Raw genomic sequence first — 24207 nt, 5'->3', positions numbered from 1 at the left:
TGAATCAGCAAAAATAATAATTATCAACACAAGTATAAACAGCAAAGGCAAAAATAAAAGAATCTGAGAAGACCAATTTTGAACTTATAAGAAAGATTATTACTATGGGCTGAGCAATGTGAAAAAAAGAAAAGAAACTTTGAATAGGAGAACGGCATGCCATCTGCCAGTGTCTCAGTGAGGAAAGCCTACTTTTTGCTGTCCTTATGAATAAACCCTGGCCTGATACCTACATGGAACTCAGAATCCACTTGTACCTTCTTAACTTGGATCATATCCTATCCTGGCAATTACTTGGCAATTGTTCTCTTGTTCCTCCCTCTTTGGCCCATGGATGCTATTGATAATTAATTACCTCGAACAGGTCATTAAATGGTTGTGGCTAATTCCTAAAGCTGAGGACAATAATACAGATAGTCACTTGTGATAACCAGCTATTGTGACTAGCTTCCTTCCCACAGGGCCAACTAGGAAACACAACTGAGCAAATATAAGTATCTCCTTTCTTGCTGAGCCCAAATGTGGCCATAGAATTCTTCTTGATTAGTACCAACTGAATGGAGTTGGAACTTAAGACAAAACTGTGATCTGTATTTAGCTTCTCACATCTGGCTGGATCCCCCTTTCCTAACTGAACTATCCCTCTGGCCTTGACCAGTATCTATCTAAGCTTATGATATACCACGGGCCACCCTTTTTTGTGTTTGGCTGGAACACCGCTTTCAATCAGGGATGTGCTGGGAGACAGGATGACAAAAATGGTTTTAAGGAAAGGGGGAGTAGATGATGAAGGACTGAAAAGGGCCAAGTACCTGGCATACTTACAGAAGCATGGCCCCATCACAGACCTAGTGATCACAATTTCTGAGCTGGGGTCTAGGATCTGCATTTTAAGTACTTGCAGTGTATTTAAAAAAAATTATTGTAGAACATTTTAAATCATAAAATAGTAAAGAGAATGTGTTCATCAATAATCTATAACCAATCTTGTTTCATCTATATCCTTACCCGTTCTTCCTACTCCTCACCCTAGTGGATTATTCTGAAGCATAACATTTCATCTGTAAATATTTTAGTACGTATCTCTGAAAGGTAAGGACTTGAAGACAATGTTGCCATAAACCAATACTTTAAAAAAAAATTCCTTGTTCTCATCGAATCTCCAGTTAATGTTCAAATTTCTCCAGTTGTCCCAAATTTAAAAATATTTGTTTAAGTCACGATCCAAATAACGTCTCACACATTGTCTCTGGTTGCTACATCTCTTTACTTTTAAGGTCCAGACACCCGGATAGATCAGTCAAGGCCTCCTGAGTATAGAGCAGCCAGTGATTGACAGACTAGAAGATCCCTTGGCTCTGAGCACTAGCACCATTTCTGACTGCTTCAGAGTAGAAGACTCTGAGCTCTGCCAAACCAAAGCAAATTTTTAAAAAGTTGGTAAGATCTTCAACAACTGGGTGAGAGAACTACAAATGTGTTGTTGAAAAAAGGGCACAAAAGTGTCCTAGAAATGGCACAGGACCACCAAAGGCTGTGAATGGTTTGGTGACTACGTCTTGGTCGTGGAGTTGAGAGCAATCTTTAAAGCATTAATTTGGGCTATTGATCACATCTTACTCCCTTCATGTAAGCAGTGTGTAGTGTATGTGTAATGTGGAAGTAGCCAGCACAGTGCCTGGCTCATGACAACCAAGATTCTTCCTAAGACTGTACTGACAACTTCCTTGATACATCAGAACCTCGAACAGATGCAGATCTTCAAAAGAGAAAGGCCTTTGCAAATGACCAACTTTCCTTCTATTTGCTTAATCATAATAACTGTGATAGTTTCATTTATTGATGGCTTACTAAGGACCAGGCCATGTGTCTAGCAACTGCTAATTATTTGTTGAATGCATGAACAAGAATATTGAATGCTTTACATTTAATCCTCAGAGCACCTGCCATTATTTTGCCATGAAGTTTATTACTATCTCTGACAAAATAGTAGTAAGAACTAGGACTTATTCTTACTGTGAATTCTTAATCTGTTCTAAGTAACTATGTATATTATTATCTCGTTCATCATTACAACAGCTCTATAAGTACTATTATCCCCATTTTATGCAGGCCCAGAGTTTCAGCAACTTGGATAAGAACATAGATTATAACTGATGGGACTTGATTGAAACTTGAGCAGCCTAACTGGTTAACCGTAGTCCTGGAAGGGGAAGAGGCCAGTATCAACACTCCCACACGTATGGGTTCTTTGCAAAATAAGTTCAAAAAGGCAGGTTTAGAGGTCATGTCTAGCACAGACCACCACCAACATTGCCCCTTTCTTTCTCAGAGTAAGGACAATACCGCTACTGAGGCAGGAAGCAAGTTACATAAAGAGACCTCAGAAATCAATGGGATGGTTTTTTGGGCACATTGACTGGTTTAGCGCCTCTGTTTATTCGTCATTTATTAAGCACCTGCTACGTGCAAAACACTGTTAACAGTGCACTACTGTGCACGCTCATTCTCAGAGCAACAATCCTGCGATTCCTGGAGTGGGATGGTAGAAGAGGAGTGCTGCCTTGTTGCGAGGTTGCGAGGTTCTCCCAACTTCTTTTTTTCCTGGGGGATTGTTCTCTTTAACGTGGCACCAGCGGCAACCTTCATTCTTAGGTCGCACAAACCTGACAAGGAAGAGAAAAACATTGCACGCAGGGCGAGACTTATATCTGGGAAGATGCGTCAGGAACTTGGGAGCACTTGGGATTCAGTCCCCTAGGTTGGTTCATGTATAGGCTGGTTTTCTAAGTAGAGAAGACAGAATTGAATTTGCAGAGCCAGGAGCTCTGACTCCTGTGGCTGGGTTGACCTTAGGCTCCAGCCCGCAACCCCAGTAGGTTTCTGTGCAAAAATCTTTTGAGATGAATGCAAACATTGTCCTCTAACAATGCATTCGTGACAGCTGTCTATCCAATCGGTCCGCCTCCGTTCAGAGCAGTTCGTGCCACAGAAGCATCTCCTGCGCTATAGTTATGCAACCTCAGTCGCAGCGGGAGTTATTTCCTCTGTTCTGGCTGCGCCAGATTCATGTAACACGCCTACCCTGGGCTTCAATGGAAGTCGTTCTCCATTAACAATCACTCCAGCTTTCGGAGATGAATGCCCTGACAGCATACCCCTTGCGCAGTAAGAATCCAAGCAGCGAGGCGAGGTGTTAAAACTAACACACATACGTTCTCATATTCTCTCTCTCCTTCTCTCTTTCACACACACACACACACACACACACACACACACACACACGTCGTGCATGCAGCTAGGGGACTGCAGCAGTGCAACCAGGGGGACAGCAGGAGGAGCTCTCTTTGCACAGTCCCTGCTTCTAACCCCCACTAACTAAAGATGAACTCATGCCAGTTCCATTCTTTGCTCTGCAAGGAAAACACACACACACACACACACACACAAACACGGCAGAAGAGAGTAGCCTCCAGATTTCCCCTCTGAGCACACTGTCTTTCTACCCTCTTCGTTCAAGCAACCCGGATATTCTAAGCAGAGTAACGGGGAGTAACGCGCCACAACAATGCAACCTCCCTAGCAGCTCCCCTCGCAGCTCCCACCCCCGCCCCCTTTCGCGGCGTGCCAAGAGTTTGGAGCGCGCGCACGCACACCGAGCACGGTGCAGGGCGAATATCCCTCCGCCTAACCCCCCCTCCCCCTTTCTCCGCTAAGTGGCTCGACAACGATTTGGGAAATGAAGGGAGGAGGGAACTACTTTCCTGAAACTTGCTATGCTGCACACGACTTCGAGTTGCAGTGATTCGCCCGGAGGCCGCGGCTATTAGTCCTACCCACACACCCTCACAGCCCGGGCACCCCCCTCGGCAGCCCCACCCCGCGCCCGCTGTGGCCTCCGGGGGAAGCGGCTGGCCGGGAGAAGTCGCGAGGGACTACTTCGTCTCCTTCTCTCGCGGGCGCCCCCGGTTCGGGCAGCGGCGGCGGCGGAAGGAGCGGGCGGCGTGAGCGCTTCCGCCGCCCCCTTCGCGGCTCCCCTCTCTCGGGCGTGAGGAGCTGGCCCGCTGAGCTGCTGGTGGGCACCGGCTGGCGGGGAACCTGCGGCCGCTCTTGTCCTCTCCCGCCGCTTCTTGGGATCCTGCCCCCCGGACCCGGGCCCGCCCGCTCTTCTCTGGCCGGGTGGGAGCGATCGGCTTGCCTGCCCCTCGCCTCACACGCTCCCCGCCGCCCCCTCCACCCCCCGAGGAGGAGTCCCGGCTGGAGCGTGTCTGGAGGAATCCGCCGCCGCGGGGCCGCTAGCCCGGCTCTGCCCGCGCCTGAGGACGGACCCAGGCGCCGCCGGGGGTTGAGGGGCAGCCGGCGGCGAGGCGGGAGATGGTGGGGTGGGCTCCGGCAGGACCGCGCCGCCGCTGCCCGGAGCCTGGGCTCGGCACCCCCCCGCCGGCCCCCACCGAGCGGAGCTCTGCTTCCTCCTCGCCGCATCCCTGAGGGAAGCGCCGCCTCTGCTCCCGGGTTCTCCGCCCGCCGGCTCCTTCCTGGCCGGACCCCGCAGCGCTCCACCCCAGTGGCTGGAGGAGCAGCTCTCCAGTCAGCCTTTGCAGCCCCTCTCTTTTTCCCTTTCCACCGGGCCTCCTCGGATCCCTTGGCTGGGCACTGAGGCGGGGGAAGAGGCTGGGGTCGCCACGGCGGAGGTTGCTGCCGCCACCCCCCTGCGGGGGTGGCCGGGGTTCCCGGCTGGGGGGGTACCGTTCTGGGTGAGGCATCCACCATGGTGAGGCCTCTGTGCCGCTGCCCCCGCGCCCCCCCGGCCGCCGCTGCCTCCTGCCCCTCGGTGCTGCTGCTGCTCCCCCGCCTGCTGTTGCTCCTCCATCTCCAGATCGGATCACGGTGAGGGAAAGATGAGCGAGGAGACGGCGACTTCTGACAACGAGTAAGCGCTTCATTGATCTCGATTGCTAATCCCCCTCCTCCAATCCGTCCTCGGCTCTCCCCCAGACCCATCCGAGACTTGGGTGCCGGAAAGCTTGCGACCCTGGAGAGTTCAGTGCATCTTCCGGAGATAGCTGATTTCTTTAGCCATTTTTAGTGGCAGCACCCCTCCCCACCCTCCCCCATTTAGTTGCTTTCTTTTGGGGTAGGGGATTAAGTGTTGGGAGAGGATGGTGGCAATTGTACGTCTATGAGATGGAATAATGTGGATGGATGGAAGTGGAAAAGAAACTACCCCTTTGCCTGTTAGACCCCTGTCCTGTCCTTTTTCACTCACATACCAGTCACCATACCTTCAATATCCATCCTGCTTCCTTTATAGCTGTTTCACTTGGAAACTAATGTGTGGGAGCACCTCCTGCAGCAAACTGCTCTTGAATCTTAATTCGATGAGTCAGTGACTCTTAAATACCGATTAAGCCTTCACCCTCTCCCCCCTCCCCCTTTTAAACTTATGACCTGTAAGATTCTTGTAAAAAATAGGGTTAGGGAAACATTTTTAGAATTTAATAGAATTAAGGACACCTGGAGTGTGGGAGATGTTGAGCTAGAGTTTACCTTTGTGAATATTGGATGTGTCTTCAGGAACGGAGAAGAATTGTGAACGCTAATTCTTACCTTTCAGCTATGTGAAAACACATGATTTACGTTGATTTAACCGAATTTACATTGCTGAATATGTTGGTGATTTCATTAACTTTTAGAGCATTCTGGTTTAAGTTTTAGCTTACTTGGGCTTTCTCCTTGCTTTCCAAACGAAATACTTCGTCTTTTAAATGTTTTGCTTTAAAGTAACAGCTGCGTGGAGAAATAATGGTTGGCAACACTTTTCTATTGAGAAGGGATTTAATTCCAAGCAGAATATTAGCATCCGTTTTCTTGTAATTAAGTTCAACTTTTGTTTATCTTTGGAGGGTTGGAAAGAGTTAAGTGAGTTAGGACTTAGTCCTTTGGATGCATTCCTTTAAATACAGTGCATTACTAAAGTCAGACCTTTTTGAAATAACTTTATAAAGTCTAGTGCCGAGTCCTGTTTAACATAAAATAGCCAGAGAAAGGCCAAGCAACATTTCCTCCCCCCTTACTCCCTCCCCACCCCAAAACACACGCTTCTGCTGAGCGGGTGTAGAAGGAGGGACATTGCTGCAGTGTCAGTACAGTGTAGAAGCAGAAGTGGCAGCCATGTTCTGTCTCTTTTTGTGAATCGCCCGCATTTGCATAGCACACTCTTCATTCATAAAAAAAATAATTAAACATCCATCACCTTGGACATCTTGAAAGGATTTCCCAAGAAAAAATTCGCGGCTTGTTTGTCTGTGTGTAGATTTTTGAGTTCAGAAGGTAAGAAGAATGTGAAATTTTAGGTTAAATTTAAAAACATACGCACACACAAACAACTACCCCTGTTCTGAGAATGTTGACACAGTTATGTGGGAAATATCAGTTCGGGGAGGTGCTGGGATCACGTGATCGCCTCCATTCATAAAATACCTGGCTGTCCATTCACAGTGCAGTACAGTGTCTCCCTGCCTTCTGCAGATTAGACCTACTTTGAGAGAGATCAAGAAGTCTATCTCAGATAATGGTTATTTAGGAGAAAAACTGCTAAAAATGCTGAACCGAATGACGGTAACTTTTATTGGTATCTTTCAAACAAATAGTTTGGATTAAAAATGTTAAGTTTTCTTTTAGAGATGGGAAAAGACTTATTACCAGTTTAATTTTTTTCTTAAAGCAGTGAATATCTCCTTGTTTCCTTCTGGTTGCAGCTAATAAAAAAAGCAGATGATGGAATGTGAATTAACACAAGTAAAACATATTTTTTCTAAATGGCCATTTTTTAAATACTTGCCATAAATAAATTGAGAAAACAGATTTTTTTTGTATAGTGATAGTGCATTCTACTGCTATTACAGTAAACTGAGAAAATACTCCCAGTGATTTAATCCCCAAGATGTTGATATTTGAAACACCGAATGGCAATCGTCAGTGGGAGGATTGCTTTAAATAATTTTTTTCATCCAAATGTACTTAGTATGGGACAACTTGGAAATTATCTCACTCACCCAGACTTTTAAAATCGTTTTTTCACAAATTTATCCTGCTTTATTAATAAATTATTCCCTAGGAGCTTTGTAATACTTTTAAGTTTGGGTAGGGCGATAATAATATTTAGCATAATATTTTGGTAAACCCTTCATGGGAACAAAATCTTGGGGATTTTACTTTAAAAAACTCTATTATATTAGAAAATAATGTGTTCATCTGATAATCAGTTTTACTAGAGCCAGCATTGTTTGCTTGTGCATTAGATAAACCACAGAGTGAACTTATTTGGAATGTAACTTTTAATATAGTAATTTATGTCTCATCTTTAATAGGTGAACTGTTTTGAAATGGAAATTTATTATTTATAGTCATATATTATGAAGAAAGATACATATCATGGCAGAAGCCATTAAGGCCTTAGCACAGTTTAAAACTGCCCCATAACATGGGTTTTATTTGGGCCTTACATTTTTTTCCCTTTTCTCTTTTTTAAAGCCGTTGCTCATAGGGGTTTAATTACAGTAGGGACTATTCTTAACATTCTTTAGTTTCTTTTTCACCTGATTTCAACCTTCAGGAAAAGTGAAAATCACCAGTTTCTTGGGAAACCATTAACCCTTTCTAGATAGCCATTGTGGTAAAATCCAGTAAGGCCTCATTCTGAAATCCTCGAGTACATGCTCTGTTATTTGAAATTAAAGTTTTATGTAGAGAAATGGATAACTCCTAGGCTGACTGTGAGAATATATTTAATCAAGAATGAGTGGGGAATCTGTTACGTGTAGGGCTTTGCTTTAATGCCAAATCAAGTAAGGAAGAAATAAATTGTTTCACATTTATGTTTAAAAATCTTACTTTTCAAAAATAATAAATGCACTCTAGAGCAAAAGAGTTGGTGTTATAAATAGTAGAGGAAATAGCCACGTACATGTTTGTTTTGTAGGTAATTTGCACAGATTGTTTAATACTCCAGTCAAATGTTTCCGATAGATATAACTGTACCATATTTTACATTATTGAATTAGCCTTCTAAATAGAGTTTTAAACATTTAAAGGCATATTATATAATACTTAAGAGTCTTTGTCCTTTGGTATTGAGTGTATATAGCACTACATGTCCTTTTGTCAATTTGGCCAAAACATTTGGAGAAGTGAAGTAGCTGAAATAATAAGCATGTGGCTTATTAGGCTCACGTTAGCCAGAAACACTTGCTGTGTCAGTATTAGGCTTTCTAATAGCAAGTTGGGATTATATTAGATTTTGGAATTAGGTTAATTAGAATTAGACCACGTATGATAAACGTACTATGTTGTAATCTGAATTTGAACCGTTTTTCCATAAATAAAAAGCAATTTTTTGTGGTTATATCATTTAGTGCCTCATAAAAAATATACCCAGTGGTATATTTTATTTACACTTATTTTTGATAAGTGTAAATAAACATATGTTCACCCCATACATTTTACATATGTATATGTATGTACACACACACACACATATATATATATAAAATTGGAAAACATTCTAGAAATAAATGGAAGCATTGGAAAGCTGTGTAATATTAAGCCATCTAATGTTTGTTTATATAGATGTGGTGTATACATAATATAAAAATTTGCTTATTATTCAGTTGGCCTATGTAAAAATCAGCTAAATGACTGCATACTTGCTTCAACCTAATTTCCCTGTGCTTTCTCACTTAAAACTTTAGGATCCTGAATTATGTATTTTAAACACATTATGATACCATACCTAGAATTCCTCTCCTTATAAACTTTTGTAAATTCGTCATTTTTCCCCAAAAGACCTTCTCTCTTCCCCTCTTTCAACACTCTCTCCCTCTATGTTGCCTCTGTACTTCGTACATATGTATTATTAGTTTTAAAATCATATAATATTGTGATTATTTACTTGATTTCTATGACCACTATTCTGTAATCCCCTACTTTTGTTTGTATGCCTAGCACAGTGCTTGATGGCAAATGCTCTACAAATGTGGTTGAATTAATGGAGCCTTACTACCTCATTTTTTTGTTTTCTCTGAATTTATGCATTTGAGATCATTAGCTGTGTTAGAAAAATAGACTGAAAAAGAGTATGGGAAAAGTAAATTGTTACCCATTTAAGAAGGCTTACCTTATTTTTTTAAGAAAAGACCAAAATTGGCCTCATTTTTGACATGTTTTGTTTCTGCAAGTTTGAGAAATAACTTAGATCAGGCTTAAAACTGTCCTAAATGCTGTTGGGATGTTTGGATGTGCTTGGCCTCTGAGTTATGTGGTGTATCTGAAGACCCGTGTTATATCCACAAGAAGGTAGACATTTGTGTCTCTGTCTTGTTTGGCATAGGAAGCTCAAAATTTAGGAATATATATCTCCAGCTGTTTATCAGTTTTAAGTTCTTTAAATTGCTCTCCCTTTCCCCCATGGTTCCACATAAGTGCCAAGGGTGAGGAACTGACTAGGGATAAAGAAGTGAAATTGATCAGGAAAGCGTAAACAGCAGTAGATTCCATGATTTTATACTGCAGCTGTTGGTGACTGAGAATTGCCTACGGGGAAAGTGTAGCAATTTAGCCTTTTCTCTGGTGTTGTATAACTTGAACTTGACTAGTCTTACCCAGTTTGGGGAAATGATTGGTAAAGACAAGCCTGCTTTTCTTCTCCATCTTTCAGTGGGAACTGGAACGACATTAAAAATGCCAATTTAAAAAATGCTTCACCCCATGTAAGAGTAGTAGTTTATTTCAGATAATGTACAAAATGATCTCTAAAGTGAATAATAACTTATTTGCAATTCTACCATTAAATAACAGCTGTTAAAATTTTGGTATACATGGAAACCTTTCTTATGATGTTGGTGATGAAACATATTCATTTATTAGATTTTTACTGTATGCCAAGCACTGTTATAAATACTTTATCAAAGCATTGTGAAGTTTATATATATACATGTGTTTCTTCTCAGTGGAATGGAATTGCACAGTGGGTACGATTGTAGCTTAATGTGAATATTTTCTTAAGTCGTTAAATATTCTAGAATATAATTTTTAGTGGCTACATTATGTTCAGTGTATGATATACATTAGTTTTAATCAGTCTCCTATTGTTGGATATTTTGGTTATTTTTAAACAATGTTGCATACCATCCTGAGTTCTGTCTCCATCCAGATCTCTTACTTTTCCCTTGAGATAGTCTAAGAATGGAGTTAAAAGAGAGGAAAATATTTAATTTTATTCTTTCTGCTAAATTGCCCTCTAGAAAAGAAGTATTTAGTATATGAGAGTGCTTACACTTTGAAATGTCTGTACAGTTGTCTGAATTTTTCTTTGCCAATTTTGAAGGTAGAAAATGAAGTCTTATTTTTTAAATGCTTTATGGTAAAATAAAATTGATTTAAAAACATTAGGTTGTTTTGCAGTAACTAGAATGTTTTTCAATACTGTATTACAAATAGAATTTAAGTGCTCATGTAAAAGCCATTTGTACATCGTTTATTTAACTCTTACCATCTTCTGTGCAGTATGGTATAGTCTAAAGAACACTGGACTTGAAATTGGGAGATGGATTTCTTTTGTAGCTATTTTTAATTTATTCTCGAATCCTGGGCTCTGTAGGCCTCAGTTTGCTGATTTATAAATTAAAGAATTTGGACTAAGCATCATATGCGCCCTTCCTTTGTTGATGGTGTATGATTTAGACTTTGTTAATTTTATTATATTGTTATTTTTGACATACTTAAACAAAAGACTTAAGAGTAGAAGTGGTAGGATGATGAGGTAAAAGCATGCGTTTTGAACAATTAAGATACAAAATTTGGAAACCATTGGTATATTAATAGTCTTTCAAGACTTATGTTGGGCTTAATAGCCATGTATCTTTGATGACACAAAATTTTGTACTACTCAATTTTGTTTATTATTTATTTATTTATTTTAAAGAGGCAGGGTCTTGCGGTGTTGTCCAGGCTGGAGTGCAGTAGAGTGGTATGATCATAGCTCACTGCAGCCTTGAACTCCTGGGTTCAAGTGATCTCCCACCTGCGCCTCTTGAGTAGCTAGGACGACAGGTGTGCCACCACACCTGGCTAATTTTAAAATTTTTTGTGGTGATGGGGTCCTGCCCAGGCTGGTCTCAAATTCCTTGGCTCAAGTGATCCTCTTGCCTTGGCCTCCCAAAGGGCTGGGATTACTGGCATGAGCCACCATGCACAGCCCTCATTTTAAAAAAGAGAAAAAAAGTATGGCCGCCATCTGTGGATGAATAAGTAAACAAAAGGCTATTGGGCTTAAACACCAACTTGATTAGTTCTACAAGGAATATGCTAACAAGATACTAGTCTTTATGCTTTACTTACAGAAGTAAGTTTTTGGCTAGGTCACTTATACAAATCAATAATCTAACACTAAGGGATAACTGTATATTAGTTTAAGAAGTTAACTCAGGTAATGAATTTTGTTACTCTTTAATGTTTAGATTTATGATAAGTATCATGTCATAGCTGCATCTCAGAATCCAGAACCAAGATTATTACATATCTGTGAGATTGTGTTTTTGTGATACTCAGAATGAAAAACAGTTCATTAATAATGGATTTTACGCTAAGGTGTTATGTTGCTATAGACAAAGCGTTCTTAAAATTCAGAGTATTTGCAGGCTTGAAGGAAAATGTGACATTCTTATTAATCTCTAACTGAAATATGTTAACATTCATAATTAAAGGAAATGTTAACAATCCATGACAGTATTAGAGGTACTTGTGACAGCAAATGTATTAGTTTTTATTGCTGCTGTAACAACGTACTACAAATTGGATGGCTTAAAAAGCAACAACAAATTTATTGTCTCACAGTTACTAAAGGTCCAAAATCAAGGAGTTGGCAGGGCCATGTTCCCTCTAAAACCAATAGGGGAATCCTTTCTTTTGTCTTTCTTGCTTCTGGTGGTTGTTGGGAATCTTTCACATTCCTGAGCTTGGAGCTGCATAATTCCATGTCTTCATCATCACATGGCGGTGTTCTCCCTGTGTGTCTCTATCTTCATTTGAATGATACCAGTCACTGGATTAGCCTACCCTACTGTAGTATGACCTCATCTTAACTAATAAGGTCATGGGGCTAGGACTTCCAACATGTATTGTGGGGGAGACACAGTTCAACCCATAACACCAATAGAAACTATGGATTTTTTTTTCTTATAGCACAATTGCTGTTGGTTGTTACAGCTATCTTGAAATACCATTTATAGTCATCACTAATTTGAAATTATTATAGTTACTAAACCTATTGCTAGAGCATATATTTTAAAGTGTTAATAAAGAACCACATTATTACCGTATCAAAATGAAAAATACTTCAATAACTATGTCAATATAATTAATTTCTTCTATAATACTGTATATATTGTTTTAGGCCCCTAATATTGTTCTGAGAAAGGGGTCATAAGCTTTACCAGGCTGCCAAAAACATCCATGACAGAAAAGGTTAAAATCTTCTGCAATGGACAGAAGCCCAGCAGCCTGAACCCTAAGACAGAGATATAAAATAGGAAGAGTAAGAAACATGAGGATAAGATGAGTAACTCCAACATACAGCTAACAGTTCCAAAAGAAGAGAATAGAGGAGAGGAAATATGACAAATAGTGGCTGCAAATTTTTAAGAAGTAGCAAATCAAACCTCAGTCAGCGAACTAGAACAAAACAAAGCCTCACAGTCAAATGGGGTTTATCTTTAGGATGTAAGAATGGATCAACATGAGAAAAGCAGTGCATTTTATCACATTTGAAGATTAATGGAGAGAAATGATACGATCTTAATAAATGCCAGAAATGTCATTTAATCTCTGCCCATAATAAAGTAAATGTTCATAAATACAGAGACAAATTATTTTTCTGCTCTCTAGAATTTTAGATTTTTAATTTTTCTGATTTAAAACGAGGGTGTGGGATTTACTCTGGGGTTTTAGTCCAAGAGTTCTAGAATCATAACTGATTTTTTTTGTACTTCTGAATTAATATGTCATTTCTGTTACTCAGATGTAGGATTGACTCGTGGAAATTGCCTTGTGTCTGAAATTTCTGAATCACCTTGCAAGGCATTTCTTTCTGTGTTTGGAGAGCAAAGAATAACATTTAGTGAATTCAAGAGTAATTGGAATTAAATTTCAGTCTAATATCAGTTTAATAATTTTATGTCTAAATTTTATCGTATAACAGGAGCTATAATTTGTTTTTTTATTTTTTTATTTTTATTTATTTATTTTTTAGACGGAGTCTTGCTCTGTTGCCCAGGCTGGAGTGCAGTGGCGCCATCTCGGCTCACTGCAAGCTCCGGCTCCCGGGTTCACGCCTTTCTAACAGGAATTATAATTTGGATAAAGGCCATTATGAACTTGGAATGTGGAATGTAATTCTTTTTCCTGGTAGTATTTAGTGATACCATTGCATGTGATTAAACACATTTTGCTTGAGCTGTTCATGTGGTTAGGAATTATATTCACAAATACACAGTGTTTTTTAATGACTTCTATGTATTAGCATCCTGTAGCAAGATTGCCAAAAATTTAGATAAAATTTAGTGAGTTGTGTCTTTTCTGATGCCACTTTTTCAAAGTTACTGTAACTTCAGAGTGTTTTATTAACTTCAGCACAGTCACCAAACTTTTTTTTTTTTAACTGTTTTATTGTGTTATTTTTATACTGTGAGATTGGGGAGTTCTGGGGTTTCCCCCCTTAATATGTAAAAGCAGTATTAAACATTTCAGAATTTTAGTTGCTGGATTATATATATTGACTTTTTACACTTTCAGGATAGATTTGAACAGGGACCATTAGTAACTTTTTCCTAAAGAAATTCAGTTCAGTGGCATTTGAATGAGTGCTTACTAGGCACTTGACTTTTGCCTTAGCTTTGGAGATACAAAGATAATTAAAACTTTAAAATTGCTATCACAGTCCACAAGAGAAATAGATACTTCTGAAATGTAATGGGTGTTCTGGTTATAAAGTTCTTCAAGGCTCAAGGAGAAAGTGATTCTACCTGGGAGTGGATGGCAGGATGGTGACTGTGTGTGAAGGAAGGCTTCAGAAAAGAAGTGGCATTTTAGTAGTCAGCCATGAATGAGAGCATGGAAGGGGGGAGGGGTATTCCAACCAGGAAGAGAGGGGGCAGAAGACAAGCATAGAAAGAAGAAAAAGTTGGAGGAAAGGCAATACCTTTTTGGATACAGTTGTTTGGAGGAGTTGCGAGGGGTTAAGGAAAGTGCTGAGGGACCAGATTGTGAGTAGTGTATCACCAACTGTGATACACAGTTGTATCACGTGTGTATTACTGTGTATTACCTGTGTATTACACCTGTATTACCTGTGTATCACCAACTGTGGGACACGGGATGGTGGCTAGGCCTAAAATATGAGACACAATATGAGCATGGCAGAAACCCCTGGAAATCAGTTTTTCTTCAAAAGTTCAATATTTATCTGACTGGTTAGTAATAAGATGAATTTTGAACAGAGTTCCCATTAATTTTATAGATGAAACACTGAAGAGTTGAAAGAAAATTTGTTCTTTGAGCTGCCCTCCCTCCTCACCACAACTATCTTCAGTCAGTAAGGATACTTAATGAGAGGCACCAGGTGAAGTTTTCATCATGTAGACAGTGGGGAATCAGTATTTTAAGTGAGGGAATGATAATCCAATTTGTGTAAAGCAGGGCTTGTTAGGACAGTTGACTGGAGGGAGAAGAAAATGAACTTCAGTTGATGAGGAAGATGTAGTAAGACAACAAAACAGAGCTGGAAATAGAGCATTTGGAACTACTGGGGACTCGTATGAGAAGAAATTCAAATGTCCAATGATTATTTGACTGAATGTGAAGGAAGGAGTAGGAAGGTTGTGGGATGACTTGAACATTTTAAATTTAGGCCGCTGTAATGCGTTTAAATGAAGGTGGGAATAGAGGTGAACCCAGTTTTTTAAATGGGAAAATAACCCAGTTTTGATCTTTTTTAGTCTGGGTGCTTACTGGATGTCAAGGTAGAAAGTGTCCAACAAGGTGCTTTAACTATAGGTTGAGTTCTCAAAAAGGTTAAGAGGGTAGAGTTATAGTGACATCTTCAGCATACATAGTAGTTGAGGCCAGTGGAGAATTTCCCATGGAGAATATTAAGTTAAATGGAAAGATGACAAGTGAGAAATAGCAGTGTTTTTAAGGGAGAGGAGAAGAAAGAAGAGACACCAAAAGACGGAAGTGGCTTAAGTGGTAGGAGAGCTCCGAAGAGGAAAGTATTTTAGAAGCCAAGGGAAAAAGGAGTATTGAGAAAATGTTAGATATCACAGAAAAATTAGATTGGTGATTTCTAAGACAAGGATTTAACTGTTAGGATGTCATTGACCTTTGTGGGAGTAATAATGGGGACAGACGTCAGGTTTTGCTATAGGTTGAGGATGTCCAATCTTTTGGCTTCCCTGGTCTGTCTGGAAGAAGAATTGTCTTGGGCCACCCATAAAATACACTAACACTAAAGGTAGCAGATGCACTAAAAAAAAAATCACAAAAAAATCTCATAATGTTATAAGAAAGTGTACGAATTTGGATCGGGCTGCATTCAAAGCCATCCTGCTGCATGCGGCCCACGGGCTGCGGGTTGGATGAGCTTGCCGTAGATTAAAGAGAAAATAAGACGTGCTGAAGCAGAGAAGTCATAGAGTAGATGCTAGTCATTTAGGGCGAAGTTAGTAGTTGAAGTTTATTTGTTGGCTTATGTCAGTAGTGGAGAGGAAGAGAAAGAAAGACTTAAGGAATGGTGTAATGGATGGAGCAAGGCCTAGGACAGTCTATCAAATTGTTTTACTGGTTGTCACACAGTGTTAGATTTAATCCTTCTAAAGATCATGTGAGCTAAGTATCCATGGTTTACAGATGAGATAACTGAGACTCATGAAAGGTTTAGTAACTTGCCATGGCCACTCAAGAGAGTAAAGTGGTAGAACTGAGATTCAAATTGCACAGTATTTATACCACACTGTACATCATATACTTTATTGACAGACTAGATTTTAAAGAAAAAATTAGCTTGAAGTGGTAGATTGACACATAGAATTGACAGCTGTTTTGAAGAACTGCAAGTTTTGGTGAAGTTAAAGAGCTTGTAGAGTGTAAGTTGGAAAAATGGAAAGACAAAGAGATTTTGATCATAGAACAATGGCTCCAGAGTGATGACATGTAAGGGAAGATTAAAGTAGAAACAGGGATGAAGGTTATTGGAGAAGCCAGGATCTGCTAAAATTTTTTTTTTTTTTTTTTAAAGAGTCAACAATATGGATGTTTGGATAGCTAGGGTGGTATCAAGAGTTGAGGTGGAGAGAAATCCTAAGCCAGTGCCAGTGTATTTAATGTGAGTGTGGGTTGAATGACTTAGAGTGCTGGTATCACTGTTGCCACCTCCCTCTGCAATCAAAAGAGACAAGGGTAAGGATTTTGGAATTGGAGGTTGAAGAAAAGGGTATTGGGGAAGAGAATAAGAAAAGGGAAGGGTTTAGCTGGGAAGATGTGAGAGTATTAGCAATGATAGGATGTCATGTAAAATGGTCCTATCAGGAACCAGTGATTCTGAGAATTAGAAAGTAGAGGGGAAGAAAGACATGTAAATAAACTATCCAAATTAAGGTCTTATTAAGAACTTTACGTTTTTATGAGAGGCAAACCAAGATGTTGACTGATATTGCAGGGTTTTATCCAAATAAATTATAGTGTCATTTATGGGATTTTGTAGCCTTTGAGTACTCCATTCTTAATGTGGTTAGAGAAGCCCCTTCAAATAAAAATTTACTAATTTAAATTTTATAGTTAACCTGGTGTTCACAACTAACATAATCCTGGGGTTACTGCTGACTGTAGCATTAAGACATTGGCAAATAACATAACCTGTCTTTGTGCTTGCTTTTTCATCTATAAAACCAGGATAATATGTCCCCACTTCAGAGGGATACAACCTCTGAATGTAACCTCTCTCCCTACAATAACATTTTTTGATTAGAGATAAAAGAATATTAAACACAACTTTTAGTTCTTCAGAAGGAAGGTACTATGTTTATAAAATAATCAGTGCTCATTTTCCTTTAGCCTGAAGGTGGGGTCGCTTTTTAAAAAGGATTATTAACCTACTTAGAAAAATTGTGTTTCATTTTAAATGTTAGGAAGCAACTTTTCAGAAAAACTTAAAATCTAAAAATTACAACATTAGAAAAATAATTTATATTGTGAAAATTTTCTTCCATGTTCTGGGCAGACTGAAGAGGTAGATGTAACTAGTCTTGAGTAGGTTAATAAGACAAACAACTAGCTCTAACTAGTTTTTTGTTTAATTTTTTAATACAACTAGTTATAAAAGGAGTATATTTCTAGAACTTATTAAAATAATTTTAATACCTGAGCACCGTTTGGAAGTCTAAGTAGATTCGGTATCTTGCCATCATTTTTAATGGAAAAAAACATCTTACAGTTCAATCCAGGAACTTTCAAATATTGTTATATGGCAAGCAGAAATCTGTTTTCGTGGGAGAGAATGGGAGAGGAAGATTTTTCAGCTTAGGGAAATTATTAAGTTATTAAAGGTTTAGAATTTAATTTTCTTGAAGCTGTAATTAAACTAAGATTCCTATTAGATGGACGCACTAGTTCTGCCAGCTAGAAATTCATTGTTCTTGATTTAGTCTGTTAACTTTAATTTGGACAGCTGATGGTCTGTATGCTCATGTTTAGTTAAGTTTTATGGTCATTAACAACTAAAGCAAAAATACGTTTACATTTTGCTTTAGCCTGATGTTTAGTCCTAGCATTCTGAAAAAACTGTATAATTTGTTAATTCAAAAATAATTGCCTTGGACACATAATCAGAAACTTGGTTTAGGAATGAGTTATGTGTGAATCAAAATCTTAAATGAGCATAAATCAGGAACTTAAAAATATGATGAAGAATGCACATACTTTTTCTCTTGATGAAGGTTATTGGATCCAAAAATCAAACTTAATTAACTTAGTGACAGTTAAGAACATATAACAGCCTTAAATGATATATCAAATTAGGGCCAGGCATGGTGGCTCATGCCTGTAATCCTAGCACTTTAGGAGGCTAAGGTGGGCAGGTTGCCTGTGCTCAGGAGTTGGAGACCAGCCTGGGCAACATGGCAAAACCCTTTCTCTACTAAAAATACAAAAAAATTAGCCAGACATGGTGGTGCATGCCTGTTGCCCCAGCTACTCGGGAGGCTGAGGCATGAGAAACGCCTGAACCCAGGAAGCCGAGGTTGCAGTAAGCCAATTGTGCCACTGCACTCCAGCCTGGGCAACAGAGTGAGACTCTGTCTCAAAAAAAAAAATCAGGATATTCTTCAACTTTATATTATCATTTTTAAAGAGAAGGAGAGTGGCGAGAGATGAATGAGACAGACTAGCTTCTAGCCACCTTAGTTTTCCTTAGCAGTGTTTCCTAATCTTGACACTTGAAGAGCAAGCAAACTGAGCTTCTAAGTGAGCCAAAAAGAAAAAAAAATTATCGGATGTTGTATAGACTCTACTGCTTTTGAGTCTGAACTGTGTTTTGTGTACTAGGCCCTAGCATATAACACATAAGAAGGATAATTTGACTTATAATTACTGGCAAATAGCAGATCATCCCAATTTTTGCATTTACCCTATCAGATTTAGTCAGGTGGTATAAGGAAAAAAATGAAAGTAAGCTAAAATCCTTTAGGAAGACAATGAGCAATAATTACATCAAAAGAAATCAACTAAAAACCCAGCACAGCTTTCAACTGCGTCTAGTTCCATACACATTTTTGCTTGTGTACATACACATATTATTTACCTGATTAAGTATATCACCTGATGTACTTAATATAAAGGCTTAGGTGTATATATAGTTTTTAAATAATCATTTTAGTACCTGTAATATTTCACATTGTTTTACCAAAAGTTTACCTACTTGTTATCTCTTTAAAGAACACTTTAGGTTTCCAGCTCTTTGCTGCTACAAATAACATTTCTAAGGAGCATCTTTTTGCATATAAATATTTCTTCTCTTTAATAATCTCTTAAGATAAATTTACAGGAGTGGGATAACTGTGTCAAAGAGTACAAGTAAGTGTTTTTTTAAAATTCTTAATATGAACTGCCACTTCTGAAAATTCACATTTTTTTCTATCGTGGATTATTTGTAATGAAATTTGTTCTCAAATTTCTTAGATTCCATTTTTGTTCTTTGGTACCTTGTGGTTTTATGTAGCTCTAAGTACATAATTAAATGACAGCTCATAGTAACTAACAGCATTGGCCTAAAATCATTTCATGCATTTAGTCTTTATAACAACCATTTAAGTGTTTGTTATGATGTTACTACTCCCATTTACAAAGCCAAGGAAACTGAGGTGCAGGAAAGTTAAATGACTTGGCAAAGATTACATACTTGGTAAAGTCTTACGATTCCAAAGCCCATGCCCTAAAACAATGGCTTTTAGACTTCGACTGCATCACGGTAACAAATACATTCTGCATTTTGACACTTTGACATCAGCAGTGTACATACACGCACGTATGCCCATAGGATATGCATATGAAAAGATTTAGTGTTTAAAAAGCTTTCCATCTTTTCCTAATACAAATAATTAAAAACATTTCATATTGGGAAAACAACTGTCCTAGTGATTAGAATTCAGTGTTCATATAAATCATAAATCTGAGTTAGTTTACTAGATTTACAAATAATTATGTACTTATAAAAGATTAATTTGCAATACATTGCTATATCATTTGGAGCACTTCAGTGAAGACATCTGAAAAAGCAATGATGTAATAACATTTGCTATCTCTACTCTAGCAACAGCAATTCAATTCTGAATTCTTCTGCAGTCCCTCACAGCTCAGCCTTGAAACCCACTCTTGTGAGTATCCTATGCCTTTTAGTATTATCTCTTATTTTCATGAAATAAGCCGAACATAAATGTGAATCTTCACTACCAACAAGGAGGTACATCCTTAGATGAGAACAACATCCCAAATACTTCACAGTAGTTTAAAGCAGCGAATTTTTCATTGGCAATTGGTCTCCATCAGCATTATGTTTCCATGTAGAATGGAATAGAATACCAAAGTCAGCCTCTGTGTTGTCACAGTAAGTCGAAGTTGTTTTGTGAAAAGTCATGTGTGTGCGTGATACAATTACCCTTGTGACTACCAATCATCGCCAAACAAATTCACAAGGATGTTGAGACCATGTAGGGGGTGGGGGAATAGCCTAAACATTTAAAAGTGACCAGGGTATAGTAAATGATAAATCATCATACAGGACCCATCATTTAAAAAGATACTGTTAATACTCTGTTATTTGAGCATACTTTCCTTATTGCTTTATGTTAATGAAAGTAATCAAAAGATTTTTCACAGGTTGTGTTAAAAGTGTATGACTTCAGTCTCTTAACCTTGTTTTCTAAGTTTTTACTGTTCGTTCCTTAATAGTAACCATATCATCTTAGCTGGAGAGGGATTCCTATCTACCTTAGTACATTTTCAATCTTTGAAATCATCAGATTATAAAGGAGTTATAGAAACAGAAATCATATTTAAGGTACTAACTTTTTTTTTTTTTTTTTTTGAGACAGAGTCCTGCTCTGTCACCTAGGCTGGAGTGCGGTGGCACGATCTCGGCTACTGCAAGCTCCGCTTCCCGGGTTCACGCCATTCCCCTGCCTCAGCCTCCCGAGTAGCTGGGACTAAGGCGCCCACCACCATGTCCGGCTAATTTTTTTTGTATTTTTAGTAGAGACAGGGTTTCACCGTGTGTTAGCCAGGATGGTCTGGATCTCCTGACCTTGTGATCTGCCCGCCTCAGCCTCCCAAAGTGCTAGGATTCCAGGCATGAGCCACCGTGCCCAGCCAGTACTGTTTTTTAAGAGACAGGGTCTCTCACTTTGTTACACAGGCTGGAGTGCAGTGGCACAATCACAGCATGCTAACCTCGAACTGTTGGGCTCAAGTGATTAATCTGTCTCAGCCTCCTGAGTAGCTTGGACTACAGGTGCCTGCCGCCATGCCCAGTAATTTTTAAATTTTTTTGTAGAGACAGGGTCTTGATTTGTTGGCCAGCCAGGCTGGTCTCAACTCCTGAGCTCAAGTGGTCCTTCCACTTCAGCCTCCCAGAGTGCTGAGATCACAGGTGTGAGCCACCATGCCTGGCCCTTACTACTAGCATTTAATTCATTGTCTCTCACTGTTTTTTCCAAATGTTTGTTACTTTACTGAAAGATACTACCTTTGTTATCTGCTAAAATTTTTACTTCCATTTGCTGCCAGTTGGACTTTATTAGAATTCTTTGAGAATCTAAAGCAGTGAGTACAATAGAACATTCTGTGATGATGGAAACATTCTGTTTGTGGTATCCAATATGGTAGCTACTATATAGTTATTTGGCTGTACCTGAAGTGGTTTGAGGGACTGAGGAGCTAAAATTTTAAATTTTATTTATATAGCCACAAGTCGCTAGTGATGACTGCTGTATTGGATGGCACAAATCTGGGCAATTCTTTCTTTCTTTTTTTTTTTTTGAGACAGAGTCTTGCTCTGTCTCCCAGGCTGGAGTGCAGTGGCACGATCTTACACCACTGCAACGCCTGCCTCCCAGGTTCAAGTGATTCTCCTGCCTCAGCCTCCCGAGTAGCTGGGATTAAAGACGTGTGCCACCATGCCCGGCTAATTTTGTATTTTTAGTAGAGACGGGGTTTCACCATGTTGGCCACGCTGTCACAAACTCCCGACTTCAGGTGATCCGCCTGCCTCGGCCTCCCAAAGTACTGAGATTACAGGCGTGAGCCACCATGCCCGGCCCAAATCTGGAGCATTTCTTTTCCTTCAAGCCCAACACCTTTTTTGAAAACAATGACATGTTCTCCGTTCACTCTGTTGAAGAAAGTTTCTAATTTTTTTTCATGGAGAGGTAACTTGAGGTAGCAGAGCTTTTTCCAAAATGTGGAATTTGCCACTGGTATGTAAGATAATTGTAGTTGTTTCACAGACATGGCATTTATGTTAGTCTGTTCTCACTGCTATAAAGAACCATCTGAGATGGGTAATTATTAAGAAAAGAGGTTTAGTTAACTCACAGTTCTGTAGGCTATACAGGAAGCTTGGCAGGGAGGCCTCAGGAAACTTACAGTCATGGTGGCAGGCAAAGGGGAAGCAAGCGTTACCAAGGCAGAGCAGGACAGAGCCAAGTGGGAAGTGCTACACGCTTCAAACAACTAGATCTCCTGAGAACATTATCACAAGAACAGCGAGGGGATAGTCTGCCCCTATGATTCAGTCACCTCCCACCAGGCCCCTCTTTCGACACATGGGGATTACATACTCGACCTGAGATTTCAGTGGGGACACGGAGCCAAACCAAATCAGCATTAAATTAAATTGAGAAGTTATTCCTTTCTTAATACTTGTTGAATTTTAAATTAAAAAAATGTATGTATGTATATATACTAATTAGTATACTAATCTTTGTGTATAAGCTTTTGTACATATGTCTCTTGAACTGAGTGAAATGTTTTCTTTAAACATTTCTTGTTGATACCTTTGAGGTAGTGCTTTATAAAGCCAATCATCTTTATGATCTGCTAGATGAACCATAGATTGTTGTTTGTTTGTTTGTTTTGCATTATTTTACGTTTTAGACACTGGGTTTTTAAAGATAGATATTATATAAAAATGATTCTTCTGGTGATATGAGAATTTACTTAATTATTGAGTGACAAAGTTATTAGACCAATAATAAATACCTAATTATCCATATATCATGCCAAAGTGTGATATTATCTAAATGTCAGATGTTAAAGTGTTTAGATTCTATGAAAATAGTGTTTAGACCTGTTTCAGTAAGGAAATGTCTTTTAATTCAAAGTCATGTGTATGCTGCATATTTTAGTGGTAATTAAATGTTTCAGTGCAGCAGACCCTAAAGGATCAATCACACGTGTGCGTTGGAATGCTGGGCTAATAGAAACAGCCAAACAGATGGAGATCGGGATGTTGCAGCATTTCTTATTAGTCACATTTAGTCCATCTCCTGGATTTTACATTGCTCTTAGGTCTGACAGTCATTAATGTTGATACTTAATGAAATAGAGACAACAAACATTTACTGAGCATTTATTATATGTTAGAGAAAGGATAGAAACTAACATTTTTGAAGCTTACTGTGTTCCAGGTGTTAGGACAGTAGGCTTTAGAGATGAATAAAATCTAGATCTTTCCATCATGCAGTTCTCAACCTAATGTTAGAAGTAAATGATTGGTTCTTTGGTAAAAAAGGACTTAGAGATATTGATTCCCTGCTAGGGGAAATACATTTTTCCCAGGAGAGTGAGAAAAACTGCTGAAAATAAAAATTATTTCATTAAAATTTCCATTTTTATTTTAGATTTGGGGAGTACATGTGCAGGTTTGTTACAAAGGCATATTTCATGATGCAGAGGTTTGGGGTATGACTGAACCTGTCACCCAGGTAGTAAGCATAGTACCTAATAGTTTTTCAACCCTTACTTCCCTCCCTCCCTCCTGCCATATAGTAGTCGCCAGTGTCTATTGTTCCCATCTTTATGTCCAGGAGTACCCAATATTTAGCTCCCCCTTGTAAGAACAGTGGTATTTGGTTTTCTGTTCCTGCCTGAATTCACTTAGGATAATGGCCTACAGCTGCATATGTGTTGCCGCGAAGGACATGATTTTGTTCTTTGTGGCTGCGTAGTATTCCATGGTATATATGTACCACATTTCTTTAGCCCACTGTTAATGGGCATCTGGGTTGATTCCATGTCTTTGCTTCAATGATCATGAGTGCACGTGTCTTTTTGGTAGAATGATTTATTTTCTTTTGGATATATACCCAATAATGAGATTGTAGGGTCGAATGGTAGTTCTTTTTTTTTTTTTTGAGATGAAGTCTTGCTCTGTTGCCGAGGCTGGAGTGCAGTGGTGCAATCTTGGCTCACTGCAACTTCTGCCTCCCAGGTTCAAGCCATTTTCCTGCCTCAGCCTCCCGAGTAGTTGGGATTACAGGCACCCACCACCACGCCCAGCTAATTTTTGTATTTTTGCTAGAGACAGGGGTTTCACCATGTTGGCTA

The 24207-nt window shown here is 39.2% G+C and overlaps 1 protein-coding gene and 1 long non-coding RNA gene across 2 annotated transcripts in view; one reads left to right on the top strand and one right to left on the bottom strand.

The window, feature by feature from the left end:
• Positions 1-4019: 4019 nt before the first annotated feature.
• Positions 4020-24207, top strand: part of SPRED1 (sprouty related EVH1 domain containing 1) — a 101483-nt gene continuing 81295 nt past the window's right edge. Inside the window, exon 1 of the mRNA XM_032174393.2 lies at positions 4020-4930. Within this exon, the coding sequence (XP_032030284.1) occupies positions 4899-4930 (32 nt within the window). The 5' untranslated portion in view covers positions 4020-4898. The remainder of the gene's footprint in view (positions 4931-24207) is intronic.
• Positions 11976-21710, bottom strand: LOC131381148 (uncharacterized). The gene is made up of 3 exons (XR_009209639.1): positions 21347-21710; positions 17470-17587; positions 11976-12077 (listed from the first exon to the last, which is right to left on the bottom strand). It is a non-coding gene; the product is annotated as an uncharacterized LOC131381148 (long non-coding RNA).

Source organism: Hylobates moloch, unplaced genomic scaffold, assembly GCF_009828535.3.
Source record: "Hylobates moloch isolate HMO894 unplaced genomic scaffold, HMol_V3 SCAFFOLD_14, whole genome shotgun sequence".
In the NCBI taxonomy this organism is placed as follows: Eukaryota; Metazoa; Chordata; class Mammalia; order Primates; family Hylobatidae; genus Hylobates; species Hylobates moloch.
Note: the sequence above shows the minus strand (reverse complement) of the source record. Positions and strands in the feature narration are given on the sequence as shown.